General features: G+C 27.8%; 1 protein-coding gene across 1 annotated transcript in view; it reads left to right on the top strand.

Annotated features, from left to right (window-relative positions):
* Positions 1-654: 654 nt before the first annotated feature.
* The window catches only part of LOC123293782 (neuroglobin-like), a 32,681-nt gene continuing 14,789 nt past the window's right edge, over positions 655-18,546 (top strand). The window contains exon 1 of the mRNA XM_044874692.1: positions 655-953. Coding sequence (XP_044730627.1) covers positions 760-953 — 194 coding nt within the window. The 5' untranslated portion in view covers positions 655-759. The remainder of the gene's footprint in view (positions 954-18,546) is intronic.

The following is an 18,546-nucleotide window of genomic DNA, read 5'->3' as shown; positions in this document are numbered from 1 at the left end:
TGTGCCCCAATTTTCTAGATCAAGTTTTTTGTATCATATAAATACGTATTTCGACTACTAAGTAGTCATTATCAGTATGTTTTAACTAATCGTAACTACTCTTATTATGTATGTAACTCGTTGCTAATTTGGTGGCGGACAGCACTAAATTAGCAACGAGTAACAAACACAATAAGAGTAATTACGATTAGCTAATTCATGCTGATGATGACTACTTGGCAGTCGAAATACGTATTTTAATAATTAAAAAAAAAAAAAATTATCAATAATAGAAATTTATTAATTTCTCCTATCAAAGAAAATCATTTTTTTGTATATGATCAATTATACATTTATAATAAATTATATTTTATTTGTTTCAGATATCCCCCACAAGGAAAATGTCATCTTTACACTTCATCAAACAACACCAAAGTGTACATTTTCATCTTTAATTAATTATGCAAACACAAAATAAATTGTTTTTATAATATTGTAACACAAAAAAAAAAAAAAATTAATCGTACGAAAATGATCTTCCAAACGTTTGAAAAAACTTTATTTAAACATAAAATTATATTAAAATTATCAATTACATGTCTCTATTGTTGTTAATTACGATATCAAAGAAAATTTACTTTGTATTGTCATTAACGGTGTGTCACCCTCAATAAACATCAATAAATTGGCGTTTTATCTTTTTTATATAAAATTATTTTGTGAGAGCAATTTATTTATTAGTTAAATAAACACACATATAATACCGTACACACAAACAAAATGGGCTGTGAGTTGGGTAAATTAGCAATGATACAACGGGGTGGTAATTCAAGTAATAAAACGGAAGAGCCGCCACCACCGGCACCAACAGATCCCCGTTTACCGTTAACGGCAAAACAAAAATATAGTATGTTAGCATCATGGAAAGGTATCAGTCGTGCGATGGAACCAACAGGCGTTTATATGTTTATAAAGTAAGTTTATCCACTTTTAAGTTTTTATTTTGTATTAATTTTACATTCGTAAACTAATTTGATATTTTCTGTATTTATGACCCATCCTGTATAAAGTCTCCCTTAGCTGGATACGATAATGAAGCTTAATCTAAGCTTTACATAATATTTTCCATTATTTAAGGGTAGGATCTTCTTTTATGTACTTATTACCAATTTATTTTTTTCTATTCAATTAATGGATCAACAATTGGGAATCTTTGTTTGATTGGGTAGCTATTTTCTTAATGAACTTAGTCTAAAGGAAACATAAATCTTTTCTCAATGCTCTGAGTATGAAATTTTCTCAAATATCTACTCAAATGAGTATGAAATATGATTATTTTAATGTTTTAGACTCTCAGCACCTTTTCTATTAAAACGTTTATGTAAATAAATATAAAGGAATGGAAAATATGCGTATGAGGAAAACAAATGAAAACAAATAACAAAAAAAAATTCTTTTGATATATTTCTTAGAACAATTTATTTTAGGTTCTGCCATGTATTTTTATACATTAACTTGATCCGCCTTAGGCGGGGATAAATCTTAATATAAGACGCAGTAAATAATTCAAATATCGAGAATATTATATTATTAATATCAAAGTATTCATCAAAGTGGCGATTTTTGCCTATAGGTGCTAGATTAATTCGTGCTACTATATCTGTTGATTTCAACAGGGTAACCATTTGAATCAGCTATCGAAATTCTTTGATGATTTCTGACTCTTCTATGAACGAAGACGTATTTGTTTTGGTTTTCTCTTCAGTGTTACAATAGCTTCAATATTCAGTCGTTCAAACATCATCAAAAACCTTGATTTTATAAAATGAAAACAAAACGGATTTATGTTAAAGAATGTTTGTTCTATAAAAATGTTTAACAGTACTGTTGAATATTGATTTTTGATTTAGTTAATATCGAAATACTTTTGAGAATAATGCTGTATTGAAAAAGTGATACTGCCTCACTTTCAAAAATATAGTTATATAAACATATATTGTGACAAAGTGGCACAAAGAATCATGTTCATCGAATCATGGAAGATCATCTAACTTTAAATACGTATTAAGCTTAATAGCTTATATTATTTATCTGTAACTATGTACTTCATTTGATAACTGAAAAATTTCATTACAGTTTGGTAATTTACATTCATACAGATATGGTTTGTCGAGAGTGTCACTGTTGTGACGGCACATGTCCAAGAGAAACACATGATAATCAACCAAATGAAAAGCCACATTTGACATATAGACTTGTTTCTGTTTGAATATTTGATATCAATGAAAAACTCTTACGACACTGGTGGTTCTAGAGCAAAACGAAAAAACGGAATGAAATACGCGAATTTACCCGAATCTATGGTTGTTTTTTTAGAGGTTCACATATTTGAGTTGAACACACTCTCTTTTCTCATAACCGATTTGACAGCAGAAGGTTAAGATTAGTTTGCTTTACCATTTCATAATAATCACACACTCATTCCAGAGCAATGCCAGAATTTGCTGAAAAGTCTGGTTTAACTCCATTTGATTATTTTCGTTAGGGATATGTTAAGTCACTTTCCTACACCGATAGACCAGAGACGGTTGAATTCTTGGAATACAATATTATTGGCGAATTCCGACCGAAAATGCTGCGGAAATTTACATGACCGAAATCATATTCAAACATTAATGGCATAAAATTTTCTATCCAGATTCATTGATATTAAAAAAAATTGTGTTTAAGTTAGTTCTCTAAAAAAAAAAACTCAAGCTACAACAGTATAAACAATAGGCCTTTTCATCATGTCATAAGCGCAAGTGCAGCGTTTATTTTTTTCGTACTGACAGCAATAAGTAAGACTAAGATAGAAGATATTTGTTATTCATTTTATCACATTGGTTATAAATCATTTAGTACGAAACAAAAGTGAATCGGGATTTTAAAATGAAAAGCTCTATTGTAGGGCACTCAGTCCACGAGTATACACGAATGGTCACCAAAGTAAACGAGTGTGTGCGAACTAACACGACTGTACACGAATGTTTACAAATGTGCAGAGTTGTTGAATAATTTTTTGCACAATATGTTTGCCCTTAAAAATAAAACGATTTGGTGGCCACTTGGTATATTTGAAGTAGGTATATCCTGTTTACTTTGTGTGCGATAGTGAAGGTAAAATAGTATGTATCTACCTACCAATGTAATCCCTACCTCCAGCAAAACATATGTATCATAAAATGTTGTTTATATTACGTCGAAAATAAATTGAAGGTATATTCCGTATATCTATATTATTCAATGTATGTACTGTAATACTAGTTTATAAACTATAAACTAAAATTGAAATACAGAATTTTTTATTTTATTTTTTCTATATTTTCGTTTATATCAAATTTAAAACTATAAAATTTTAGTAGATCAACATTTTTTTGAACGCCTCACAATATTAACCAGACAGAACTCGCGTTATGAGCATTTTTGAACTTTTATTTTTCAAATAGTAAATGTGGTTCAAACTCTTTCTATCTTCATATGATTATATCTATTTTTGAATTGTAACTTTTTCAAATTTTTTCAACCTATCTACGGTTTTTAAATAAGCGGTTTTTTAAAATTGGAGTGAGTGAACGTCACATTCAAAGTCTCCGTGACCTAGATACATACCAAACTAATAAAAGCGTGTTAAAATTGACCTTCAATTTCCTAGCTTTCTATACTAAGACTTTCGATTACCCTGGTAACCACTCTCTGAATCCGTGCTTGCTTATTTATTAATGGTTTGAATAAAAAGGGACCCTATTACACTTTTGCTACGAATTTTTTTATATCGAAACAAATTATTTCAACCATCAAAATGTGACCATTATGAAAGCATAAAAACATTTTTAATGCTAAAAATTATCAAATTTTTTGTGAAACTGTTTTAAGTAATTAAATGGCATGTTTTTAAATAATTTTTTGTAAATAATTTTTAAAAGCTATGATTACACCCCATATTAAAAGCAAACAAAACATAGTTGAAAAATGTAATAAGTTAAAAATTTGTACATTAATTTTAGTAAAATTTGAAAATACAAAATGTATTTTACAAATAGACAAAGCTTAATATAGAAACAAGGGTACATCCATTTTTATCCCTTTTATTTAAAAAAAAAACAAACCGTCAGTCAGATGTGTGTGGTTTTATCATAAAGTTTTTGTTTTTACATTTATTTTAACTTCTTTTATGTCTGAATCATTTTTTATTCTAGTCTGGAATGTATATACAGTGAAAAATGATGAAATAAAAATAAAACTATTGTTTTTTTGTTTGCGGATGTGAAAGTCAGAAAAAGTAGTTAGATAATTAAACTCTGATGGATGAGTCTCTAAGGTTTAAATACAAACAAAATAACTTTTCATATACATTTTTTTCTAACTTTCGTTTTTATTAGGGTTTTTTTTTATGTTATAGCTCGTACCTACTGTATCTTTTTCTATATTTTTCGAACCAAAAGTCTAGAATTTTGACTGTAAATATTGTAAATGATCATGATGATGTATGTTTGGTAAAGAGTATGGACAAGAATTACGTATCATATATACTAGAAAAAAAATATCGTTTACTTTAGTATTCTTCACATAAGCTTTAATCCTCCATTTGACAGTAAAGCACTATGAGTTAACCCGAATTTTGTTACGAATGAGAGGTTGAAAAAGTATGTAATAAGAGTGTGTAAATATTAGGTCGTTTCAAAAGTTTTGTCCGTTTACTTGAATGTGTTTACTTTGAACCGAAATATCTCAATGAATACATATTCAATTTCCGAAATAAGCGCCATTTGAATCAGCACATTTTTGTTGATTATCCTTATTTTTATCGCAAAGCATTATAATTTTTTCTATCAATCAATGTTAATTAAATTTATTATTCTGTTAACGCTGTTTTTACTCACTTTTATAATTTTTTTTAGTGATTAGGTTTAATACTCAAATTCAAAAAAACAATTATTTGATAACTAGATTCGGTCTAGATATTATTATTAATGGTATTTTAATATGTATAAAACGAATCATATAAATTTCACTTTATTAAGGGCTTACGATCTCTATATCTTCTACGGTCTTTATTTATTACGAGAAGCCTATTTCAAATAAACAAGTTATTTCACACAAGTATATAAACCGATAAAAAATTTGTAAGTCTTCTCTATTCGTACTACATGAAATAATAATAAATAACTTTGAATACAAATGAGAAAAAATGAAAACCTTAAAAATGGAATGAAATTTTTTTATTTTTAAATTTTTCTTTACCCTTTTCAATAATTTTTTTTTTTTTTTCACTACAAAAAAAGAAAATAATAATAATTTTAATATATATTAAAATTTATTTGATTTTTTTTTTTCATTCTTATGATTATAACGATTATTTTATTCTATGAAAAGAAAATGAAAATTCGACAGTGAAATATATTAAGAATTCTATTTAAATTTACCGAACCAAGTAATTACTTTTTTTGATTTCAGTAAAAATAAAAATAAAATAAAAAGAATACACTTTTATCTTTTTTCAATTATACTTTTTTCTGTATTCTTAAGAAAAAATATTACATGAACACCTTCCAACCGCTATATACAAATTTGTATAGCCTTTCAGCTTGTCCATACATAACAAACAATTAAAATCTCGACAGTGATACGTGATTCCATTTACAGAAACATTTTTTTAGTAGCTGTTGAACTTCTGTTGTTTAGCTGTTGAAAAAAAATCTTTTAGTCTTAGGAAAACGCTAAACAGTACTAAGAAAACTCAAACGTAGAGGGCACAGCTCTTTAACTCTGCATAGAGGTAAAGATATCTGACAGAGATATATTAGGAAAATAAAATATAATGCTTTCTTTATGTATATAGTTGACTTTGACGCCTATAGCAGTTTATATAGATTTATTTTTTTTAATAATGCAAAAGTCATATGTGTGTGTGTATGTAAGCTTGAAACGTAAAATGTAGAACCGCAAATTATATTCTAGCTAGTTAAAATAGGATCTATATTTTCGTTTGTTCATTGAAATAATATATTGTTACTCATTACAAGTGAAATTTACAAAATTTAAAAAACCCCCGACAAATTTTTCGGCTATGGAACCCTAAACTCGCATTTGAAATATATCTAAGAACACTCTCCATTAAAATGCCTTTTTCCATAAAGCCTTTACCGAACTGAGATGATTTGGAAGATCTTCGCTAATTTATAGTTTTTTTGGGTGCGGAACCCTGAATACGTACTTAAAACATAGCTAAGAACACGCTCCATTAAATTACCTTTCAAACAAAACTATAACACACATAACGGACGTAATTTGCGGTGAATTGGCGGCTGAAAAACGACGGCCTCTGTAGTGGTTGTAATTTTGGCTTGTCTGCTTGTTAAGTTTTTTGAGCTACAGGGACAATTGGACGATAAAATTTGCATTCACTTTGAAAATTAAATTACTTTTCATAAAAAAGCAATAGAATAAGTAAACAAAAATTTTCGGAATTTATTACAAGCATTTAGATATTGATCGTTTCTCGTATAATGCAGTAAAATTTCCTATGTAGTGAAAATTTTTTTATAAAAAAAAAAAATAATATTTTATCATATAGTTATACGAGAATTTAGCCAAATATACTGTGTCTAGCGTACTAGACATAATATAAATAGTATGTCGCGACATAAAAAACTGATATACTGTATAGATAGTGCGGCTGTTATGGATAAATATAAGGGGGTAATTTTGCATTTTGTAATACATTTTTAGTGCGATGTAATCTTTATAGATTTCTTGTGCTGCATGCTCGATACGTGATAAATAAATAAAGTTGTACTTTATCAACTTTCCACGCACGTCACATTTTTAATATAAGAACATAAAGAATACAACTTTGTCACATGCGAAGAGATTTTTTTTCGAGTTCGGTTTCTGATTTCATTCAATTATTATACTCTGTATATATGTAATATATATCAAGGTATATTAAGTTTAGTCCCAAGTTTGTAACGCCTAGAAAAATGATGTCACCAAAAAATTTTTGGAATAGGTCTTCAAAAAATCTCCAAATTAGTCCATTTCCGGTTGTACATTCGTCTGCCCGTCTACCTCTGGACACGATTACTCAAAAACGAAATGAGAAATTTCAAGATGAAATTTATAGCGTGCTCAGGTCGTAAAAAGTGAATCTAGGTTCGTAAATGAGCAACATAAGTCTTGTAAACCGATAGATATATAACAAAAGTTTAGGTGTAAAAATGTCTGTTATAAAAAAATGAACAACTTTTATCTGAAACATTTTTTCGTAAACTTCACTGTTTATCCGTGAGGGCGCAAGTTAGGACAAAACTTTGGTGTCCATTTTGTCAATAACTATAAAAGATAGAGGGTTGAAAATTTGCAGGTAGCTTCAACCAGTGATCTTGTGAAACATTTTCGAAAAGCGAAAGGTTGCTATAATTGTGTAGATTTTTATAAATTCTTCTAATTTATACAAAAATAATGCAAGCACTGATATTCAACACTTTCTATGCAGGATATTCCAACAATTAACTCAGTCAATTGTTTGTTTTCACCATAGATATACTGTAATATTCTTTCCAATGTTTTAAGTAACCCTCTATCTTACTAGATTCGTTTCTATAAGTAAAAACTTGTTCATTTCTCATGTTTACTAATGGCAGTGTTAATTTTATTTACTTACTTTAAAATTTTATATGATTAAATATGTTTGTAAGTAATTCCTAGCAAAATAGTCAAATACTTAAGTGTGCAATTACTGTAATAATTAAAGACGTTAAACGGTCATAAAGTTGCAATTCTATGGAATAATATGACTTTTTATGGGACCCGGGTCAAAATATTCGTATGAGTGTGTAGAACTAAATCATGAATATTTCTACGAATACAATAGAAACATTAATATACTGAGTAATTTTTACTCACAGGAAGTATTGAAGAGATAAATTTAAAAAGAAACTAAGTTTAACTGTATTACTATTAGTACTTATCTGTAACAACCGCAGTATAATTTTACCATATTTGAATATATCATTTTCAAAAATAAATATTTCATGATTAGTTTCATTCATAAATATTTAAATATTATTAAAAAATTTATTTAAGTAAGCATCTACTGGATTAAATTTAAATAAAGCATTTACTGGATCAATACGGAAAAGTATTATTCTATTCGATTATCATTGATATTTTAATATGATGCATATAAAGTGTAAACTAAATTGACAAATATCTTGTCTAGTAATCTTGATTAAATCATCTAATAGTAATTTATAAGACGAATTAAGTCATCTTATGACCATTTCGGTCAGAATTTGTTACTTTATTGTATACTTGTTTTATTGCTAACTTGTATCGGTTAGAATAAATGTATTATACTCTATGGAGGATATGTTAAAATAATATATATCTCACATTTTATTTTCAAACAATGATTGCGAATAATATCGTTCAAATATCACATCGTTACGTTATAATAAATCGTTACGTTTTATTAAACAAAACAAAAGTAAAATACCTTCAGGATAACATCATAACTCGTAATAAAAGTTTTCAATTGATTGCCGTTTATTGTTCGTAAAAGTGAAATATTGTAAATTTTATTTAACTATTTGGTTTTTGTTGTGATTACACACAGTGAATTATTAAATTATTCAGATAAACGTTTGTAAAATTTAACAACTTTGTTTCTGTTATACCTAGATGTACGAACTAACCACTGAATGATTAAATATTTATTAAATTGTATATAGAATGTCTTGCCCAAAACTAAAAGGTTTAATAATAGTTTTCTCTCAACCAAACCTAATAAACCAACCATTCGATTGGAAATTTTTTCATTCCAACCTCACCGAATCCAACAAACCAAGTCGACAAAATAGCCGAGATAGTCAGCTATATTCTATATATTATTTCTTTAGCCTGGTTTTTCCTGTACACGCGACATATTCAAATATCTAGAAAATTCAAATATTGCATTGATCTTGGGATATTTCCATTTGTTTCTACCAAGTTTTGTAGAGAAAAGATGTTTGCAACATTCTAGGAATTAGTTTCTATTTTTAGATTGATCCCTATGTGTGTGTGTGTGTCTGATTTTTTTTTCTTTGAGGTAATTTAATGGATTGCATCTATGTTTCAAAAAAGTTGGTTCAGTTTAGATAGCCACAAGGAAAAACCGCATTTGTCGGGGTTTTGTTTAATTTCGTAATTTGTAATTTTCACTTGTGTCACACCAAATATCACGCCAATTTTCTTATTTTATATGAATTCTGGTAAACGAAACAAGTCGTAATAATTTCAATTACAGTTGTCATATATCATTACGTACTACTTCAAAAAAATCAATAAATTATTTAATTAATTTTCTTAGTTTTTCTTCATACTTAATTAAATATAATAATATATAAATAAATAATAATAATAATAACATAGCATGCCGTTAATAATCCAGAACGGTTTTTGGTTCATTGATTTCATCAATAAAATCATTAATTATATTATCAATCGTTCCACTCGTCGAATATAAAGAGGATGATTCAATAATACACTGACAATGTTCGACATAGTTTCCTTATATGAACAGAAACAAAAATATTCACGTGAGTGTTCAATTCCGAGATAGTATATTAGAATCCCAACTGATCGCTATTTCTTTTTTGACTATTCTATAAAAAATAATTTCTAAAAGCGTTTCCATAAATCCAACTGGCATTTTATGCCACAAGTTCGTGGTATGGTCGGTTCATACGCTTGGAATAACGCTGTAGAATAATAACAAATTTTTTAGTTTATTTTGAATATTTAATGCAAAACAAAAACACAGATAGAAAAAACATGTCTTAGGGCATTACATACAGTTGAATAAATAAATACGTAAACTACCCTCTTTAGTTTGAATATTATTACTACGGTAATAGCTTCTGTATACTAATTTGCATATTGTAATATTTATAAAATCGTTTTTCATAATTATTATATTACGATATCCTTCAAACTTCCATACCATATACAGGATGTTCTGTTTTTGATACCAGAAAATTATACCAGTAAACTAAGCTTTTGAAGACAAATGGAAAAACTCTTTAGCAAATTTCGATCTGAGGCCTGATTCGGGAGATGTAGCTATGGGAAAATAAAAAGATTTATTAAATTAATAGGTGTCACGTTAGAATATAGAGGGGACTATTATAAAACAATAATTGATTGTAAATTGATTTAGTTGGGTAGTGAATACTAAAAAAAACTATTTTGTTGTCTTTATTTATAACAACAGTTGTGTAATTTGGTAAAGAGCTTTTCCATTTGTCTTCATAAGCTTAATTTACTGGTATAATTTTCAGCTATCAATAACAGAACACCTTGTATGCATATATAAAACATAGTATATAATACCTTCTAATGACTTTCATAGTTTTGTTTTCTATTAGTAATTATTAAATAGCAGTGATTATAAATTATTTGCACAGCAACTATAATATTTATCAGTTTAAAAAGTTTTGTGTGACTTAAGTTGGAAAACCAGACTGCTAACTTACAAGTGAATATACTAATATTCTAGGATATGGCACGTAAAAGAATTCATGAACCCTAACTTTCTGCCGTCTGGTTAATCCTGAATCGATGTGTAGCATATTTTATCTCATAGAACATACATATGAGAGAGCGACCATTTTCAAGATAGAAGGGAAGGTGAAAATAAAATGAATAGAATTGAAAAAAAGTTTCTGCTTCTAACCAAGTTCCGTAACTAATATGAAGCAAACCATTTAAGTCTTTTTCGGGCGTTTGGAAGGAGGGAGAGGGGAAAATGTCTACCAGCAGAAGCAAAAAAAATATAATAAGAAAATCAAATAATTGGGTTTGAAGATGAATATGATGAAGACGTATATGAATAAAAATTATTTTTAATTTTTGAAAAATGAAAGGTAGTTTTGCATGTAAATAGTTTTTTGTGTATCAATTTTGCGCATAAAAATTATTTCATTATATTTTGTCCGGAAAGGTATAAATACTCCCCTGTGAGGCGGTCAGAATAAATGTACTTCTAATATTAATTTTATATTCTCGTATGGGAGTAAACAGTAACCATTTGGAACAATGATAAAACTGAAAATATTATAAAGAAAATATAATAAAATCAAATATTTAAATAAACCACTGTAGACATAATAGTGAGTCACTCACTCATACACTCACAAGCTCAAGCAATGACTATGTTATTGACTTAAAAGCCTTACTTAGTTTTTAATATGAAAAATGGCTAATGTTGGTATACTTGAAGAAAAACTATTTAAATATTTAAATAATGGATTTAATATTTAAATGAAAAAAGCTTTTTATTTCAACAAATTTTAAATATATGAAAAGAAGTATAACTGAATGCTGCCATATATCGTTATTCTAGCTATGAATGGTTGTTTTAAGTATTATAGGAAAAACACCTACTATTCGCACCGTGTGTGAGTTTTATTGGAGGCGTTTCCATGGTAACGATACACTACTTTAATTATAGAATTGTATGGATGCTTATATAATTGTATGGATTGCATTTATGACTTACATTGAAAGTACAATATTACTGTCTCACAAATTTAAATAAATAATCATGATAATTTAAATTTGAAAAATAATATTTGTGCAATTTGATTTCTTATTTTCACAATTTTTAATGCATTCAGTTTAATTAATTAGTGTTTTTCAATAATTTTGACATTTTCTATAACATTAACGTGTAAAGTATTGCAAATTAGTCATAACAGCCTCCTTTATCGCCAAAATTTTTCACTAGAAGAATTTCAACGAATAGTATAGTACATATAAGCGAGAGACAACAGAAAATGTCGAAAATTTTTCGTTTGAATTCTCTAGATAAAGAAAGTATTTATGTTTAGTATGCAAAAACCTATTTTTAAGTAATTCTAATACAAACTCTCGTCAATAACATTCTTGTAGTTTAATTAGAACAATGAGAATGAGAACGAAGATAATTTTTCACTCTCTTTAGACAGGAAAAACTCTGCTCACTGCTGCAATTGCTGACTACCGTCAATCCCACAGGAACCATACATTTTACTGGTATAAAAAGTAGCCTATGTACTATTCCAGACTATAATCTATCACTCTGCCAAATTTCATTCAGATCCGTTCAGTCGTTCTGGCGTGGAGTAACAAACATCCATCCATCCATCTAAACTGTCACGATTTTATGATATCAGATATAGAGGTAGAAATTGGTTAGAATAATTTAGACAATCCATTAAATTATGTATAAAGACAGATATGGCCAGTATATAATCGGGATTTTAAGGAAATAGTTCAAAATTTAAAGAAAAAAATAACCGAAAAATTGGAACTCTCAAATGTGACATGTTCCTATATGTTTAAAATATATACCTATGGGTAGGTAGTACATCCTCATAAAATTTCACATTTATAATATGATAGAGAGGGATAGGGTTAACCGTTGTAGGGATAGGGATGGCACAGGCTACTTGGTATAATACACAACAGTGAAGATCTATTCCTAGATGCCTATGCGATTCCCTTTCTTAATATGAACAATTTTTATTTGTTTCATTTTTTAATTTTCTTTTCTTATCTCAAAAGACCTCATTAAGGGATAACCGAGGACATAATGTATGTAAAAATTCCATAAAAGCAAAATGCATTATTATTTATTAATATTATCTGATATGAATTTAATTCGCAGGTATTATTCATTACACTAAAGCTTCAATTTATAATCTCAAAATAACAAAGTAAAAGTGAATACATAATGATCAGCAAGCTTAAGGTTTTAATACCTTAAAAACATTTTGTTTCATATTTTGAACACTTAAAATGGAATATACACCGACATTATACACCGTGCGTGTGCTTTTACTAATACAATGGTGAATGATATGATGATGTTCGTATAATAACACTTTATGTTAAACGATTACAACACGAAAATTTTAAGATCTATTGAGTTAATTAAGTCTATGTATTGAGTTAATTATTTATGGTAAAGAACGTATTCAACAAAGAGCTTGTTTTCTTTATTAGATAAGAAGGTTTTTAAACTTTACACGAAAATCAAATCGTATGTTAATTCGATACAAATATTAATTTAGGCTAAATAATTTACTTTTGCCTAATAACTAATGAGTCCTTTAAAATACAATACATACTTCCGATTGTCGTACGATGGAAAATATATAATATTAAATGAAAATTTTTCAAAAAAGTATAATTCACTTGCACAAAAAACCTTTTTTAATTCATTAGTTTTCGAAGAACTTATAAATAAAATCAACACTCTGTATCAAAATAGAAAAAGTTAGAAGAGAGTTGACGAATTCAAACAATTTTATACCATGTATATATGAAATATATACAAGGTATATTAAGTTTGGTACCAAGTTTGTAACGCTTGAAAATATTGATGCTATCAACAAAATTTATTTACAGGTGTCAATTTTTATGCAAATGACTTGAAACTTTTTCATTTTCATGATTTTTTAAAAGTGTAAGATTTACTTTTTTCAAAAAACGTCAAATTATTCTATTACTTGACGCTAAATATTCCGAATTTCAATCGCCAATAACTCGGAAAGTATTGACTTTTCGAAATATGTTTCAATGACACTTTTTGATTTTAATTCTATCTTATATCGACTTCCGTTGTCATTTTCAGCGTAAATTTGTCCACCCCCAAGAAGGAGTGGCTCCCACCCCTGGGCCAGATCGCTAAAATTTTTAAGTAAGCTTTAAACAATGCAGTTACGCAGTTTTTATAAAGATTCAGTGAAAACTTCATAGACTTCATTATATACTGAAAACATATGTCGTTTTTGTGTTACGATTATATTTTATTTTTACCATTATAACTACAATGTGACAACAATTTGTTTTTATTATATAAGTCAACATGATTATAGAAGAATTTATACATTTTTCACAATCGTAGTGTAGTCGTAACAATAATATTTTTATTATATCCAATCATCTAGATTTGCTCTACCAGACTGTAATAGTACCAGAACTGTATCAGAATTGAGGAAGAACAGTCATAATGAGTTTTTCCTGACAGACTTTAGATATACAGGGCTATCTTCAATAAGATATTACTACGTTAATGGGAAAAATTTTGTTCGTTATAATATTACTCACTTAAATGTGAGGAACATGTTGTGCAAAAAGGTATTCCCACATGAATAGGAGATACGTCTTTTTTAAGAATATGTAGCCCTATATTTATTCACTGTTTTTAATTAATCGATTTTATAGTTTGATTATATATACAATTTATTTCCAAATGTTATTATTTTTGTATCTTTTAAGAATATTAAAATAAAAGTTATTTACGATACTCGTGGGTTCGATTCCCGCCGTCACAACAAAAATTAATTTAATTAATATTTGTGATTGACTGGTGTAGTTCATGGTATATGCAAGAATGAGGTGCACCCAGCCTCTCGAAATGATTGAGGAGTTGATAAATGAAATTATCAGCGGAATAGATGGTATAACACATATATGGTATCATAATGGGCTCTTAGTGTGTCCTTCGTGGATAGCTAATAGAACCTTACCTAACCTAACCTACTAGTGGGATAACAGTATTATTATCGCACGCAGAAGTACGTAAATAATACGTTAACACACGTATAACGTACGAAATTTTATCAACGACTCTAAGATGTGAAAATAAACGATAATTATTATTTTAAATTTGTCATGAATTATTGAGAAAACTAAAACTAATAATTAAAAAAAGTTATTATAAACTATTTTTCCCACGCATATTGATTGAGAAAAGTACTTCTTATCTCACAGGCGTAGATAATTTAATATATCTAAAATATTGCAATAAACCATTTCGATGGTTATAAACATATTTTTTTCAAAATTTCTACTATTTACGTGGTAAAATCTTATGAACAACCATGTACACTAGTGGTACAAGAGATGGTCATGTTTTCGAAAATGTATTTTAAGATGGCTGAATGTTGACTATCCTTATTGAAATGAGGTACGGCTGAAATAGGTCTTGTACCTAAGAGCGGTTTCGTTACCAAACGAGGGAGTTAACGAACCAAACTTCTTTCTGACAAAGTTAAGCTAAAACTAAGATCATATTAAAATTGTGTATACACGTACCGAGAATCCTTATCTTACGCCTTTACTCCTAACACAGCTACGGTACTATAAATAAATTATAATACTTTTTATGACTTTTTTGTAGCAGCCATCTGTGTTATTTCTACAAAAATATACCCTGTAGGATACTGATGAAGATCAAACAAAGATGAAATGGAATTCTTATTTAAAAATTATATTTCGCATCTAAATGTTTCTATAATATTGTTATTATTTTCTGTGTAAATAATAACAATAACAATTTTTATTCGTTCTTTTTTTAAATGCTTCCAGCACATTTTTCAAGAAGAATATTTTAAAAAGTAACAGTTTTTTGCAAGTCTAGTTTTTATTAACACAATAGAAAAGGTAGAAAATAAATTTTTTTAAACTGAAATAAGGTACAAGAAACCAAATTGCGTTTGCCATTCTTTACTGTAATTAATATCAAATATTTACCTGCCAATAATATAAAATTTAAATATTGATCTAAATTTCAAATTATATAACATAAATATAATATAGCTAGAAATTTCTCTTATCGGGGAAATAGTAAATACAATTAATGCATATTATTTATTTAAATTTGTTTACTGAAGAATTTAAATAACTAATTCTTGTCTTGTCAATATTTTGAGATACCTTTGAATATCATAGAATATTTTATACACTGAATGCCAATTTATTCAAATTATTTAACATATTTAAAATATATATTTACAGTTAAGGGCGTAAATCGATGTAATATTTGGCAGAAAATGATCCTGCCAAGTCCTGAGCGCGATAATTTTCAAATGAAAACATGTTTTTCTGAATGGACTGAACTAAATACTTTGGAATAACTGTGTTTTTTTATAATTTTTAAATACATAATAACATGAATAATTAAAATTTAGTTTTTTAAACTTTAAATCGAACACTATCTCAACAGTAATCAGAAGTTACCAAAGATCAAGAGCACTTAGTTAGTAGTTAATTGTACAGCTTTAATTATTATTGCATAGGTATCCTGATTCAAAAATCTTTAATTTCCTAGGTTAAGGTGCTCTGTCTGTATACCCATATTCAAAGCATGTTGATGACGCGAAACCATAAGATTTTACTCTACCAAATATTATTTATTATACATACGTTACATTATGTCCATCGCGCTTTTAGTTTTTACTTCTATGAAAAAAAAAATAAGATCAAAGTTTCACCCTGTTGAAAGGCAAGGAATTAAAGTAAAACAAGCTATTAAATAGGTATTAAATTTGAAGATATTAGACTCAACAACTTGTTTGCAAATAAAATTCCGCATATTAAAAATTTACCCGGGAATGTTAAACCAAGTTCAAAGTTTTGAATTCAAATATTATAAAAGAAGTATACAAATTTAGCACGATGCCTCAAATACCGACTCTAAAATGTTTAAAAGCTGTGAGAAAACACAATTTTCAATTTGAAAAAAAATTCCATGGTGTGGCATAATGGTTACACCATGGTTACACCAATAATCCAAAATTTAATTAACAATTTTATAGTTAAATAGTCCTGAAAGAGTATTTTACCTAATTTATACAAATTGATAAATAGTGAAATAAAAATTTTCTTATAGTATCAGTAAGCCACAGAATTTAATTATTATTTAGGTTAGATTTTATTCTGTATGTGTAGTTAAAGTTTTTGTGATAAATTATATCAATTATATTTTATCTACACAAACCCACTTGTAATACGAAAATAGTAAAACTTTTTCATTGAGGGTGGTCATATAATATATCACTATTTTATTTTAATATAAATGCTTGGGACTAGAAATAATTAACTATTGATTTTTCATCAATTTTCATGTCAGTGATAAGAATTTTTGTATGATAAAACAATATATTTTTGTTTTATGAACTCAAGGCCATGAAAATAAACTGTATATTTTATAGTAACAGAGTCTCATGTATTTGCATTTTTGATTAATTTAGTTTTTTATTTCATTCTGTGCATTTATTTTATCGCATTCTTGCAAAGTCAAAAACAGTTTTGGGAAAAGTGTTAATAGGCACATATGTTCAAAAGTAGTGAGCAAACATAACTGATCCCATATACGATTTGCCTAAACTGATGATAAAATCGAGGAGGGACATACATTGATATGGCAAGCCATGTTACGACAATCCTCACCTGCTACTCCATTAAAGCTTCTGGACCAAGTTTATTTTTGAAGTATATTTATGTTTTATGCAGATATCCATTGTAGGAAGGAAGAATGGGCTTGTGAATGAATGTTCTTTACTAAAAACAAACACATACCTTCATATCTTAGAACATTGTAATACTAATACGGTAGTTACCTGATGTCGAATTTGCCATATTACGCATACAAATGTAAAAAACTAGACTTGATACCATGACAAAATTTGAAAGTGAAATTAAAATTAATTAAAAAATGAAGAAGCTATAATAAGCATTCAAAGATTGTTACCCATCTCCTTTTAGCACAACAAGTTTTATATGTATTTTATATGTATCTCTATGGTGATATCGGAAATGATGTCACTAAAATATATCTTCCTCTTTGTTTAATTAGAAATTTTACACGTCCATATTTTGCTTCTTCTGCCAACTTCACTTTTGTATCTCCTTAATGAGAATTTTTCACCTAAAGTAATAAAAAAAATTTAGTCAACATGCCTATTCAAATCATATCAAAGCTAACTTGAAATTAAATTTTTTTACTCGCAACAAGACTTGAGAGAGGACCGAAAACCAGGCTTGGCTCAATATCTAACACCCAAGGTTGAAGTAATGTTAGTTTTAATACAAAATTGACCAAGCCTTGGTTTATAAGCTTTGTCCAATGCTCAACAATCTCCATTTAACTTGAATCAACATTTTCCTAGTTGTTACTTCTAGTATAGAATAAACAATCAAGATGGGATGGAGCAAAAAAAGTAGGGATATATTTTGAAGTAAAATTTCCAAATCGTACAGATTGAATTGGTGGTAATAGAAAGTCACTTTATTGGAGGAATAATTACGGCGAAAGTTACTACGTTTAATATTAAACTGTTAGTTTTTCGTGTTTTTTCGATCCCATAGATTTTTTTTTTCTTTTCAAGAAAAATGAGTTTGTGAATGAATAGGTACTATCATAAATTAAATTATTTATATAAATTTTGTATTTTGAGTCAACATCGTTAATTTTACTTAATATGACAAACAGACGTTTTTCCCTCAAACACAGTCAACATTTTTTGAATATATATATTTATTTCTTGCAATTCTAACTGATATCTAGAAAGAAGAAAACGTAAAGAAAAATTGATAATAAAAAATAATGAAATGTATATCAAAAAATAAGTTATATGTTTGTTTCGTTTAATTTAATTTTTATATTTCATGTATTCCGCAAAAAACAATGACACAAATTAATACGAATATGAT

The sequence above is a fragment of the Chrysoperla carnea genome, chromosome 2, assembly GCF_905475395.1.
Source record: "Chrysoperla carnea chromosome 2, inChrCarn1.1, whole genome shotgun sequence".
Lineage (NCBI taxonomy): Eukaryota > Metazoa > Arthropoda > Insecta > Neuroptera > Chrysopidae > Chrysoperla > Chrysoperla carnea.
Note: the sequence above shows the minus strand (reverse complement) of the source record. Positions and strands in the feature narration are given on the sequence as shown.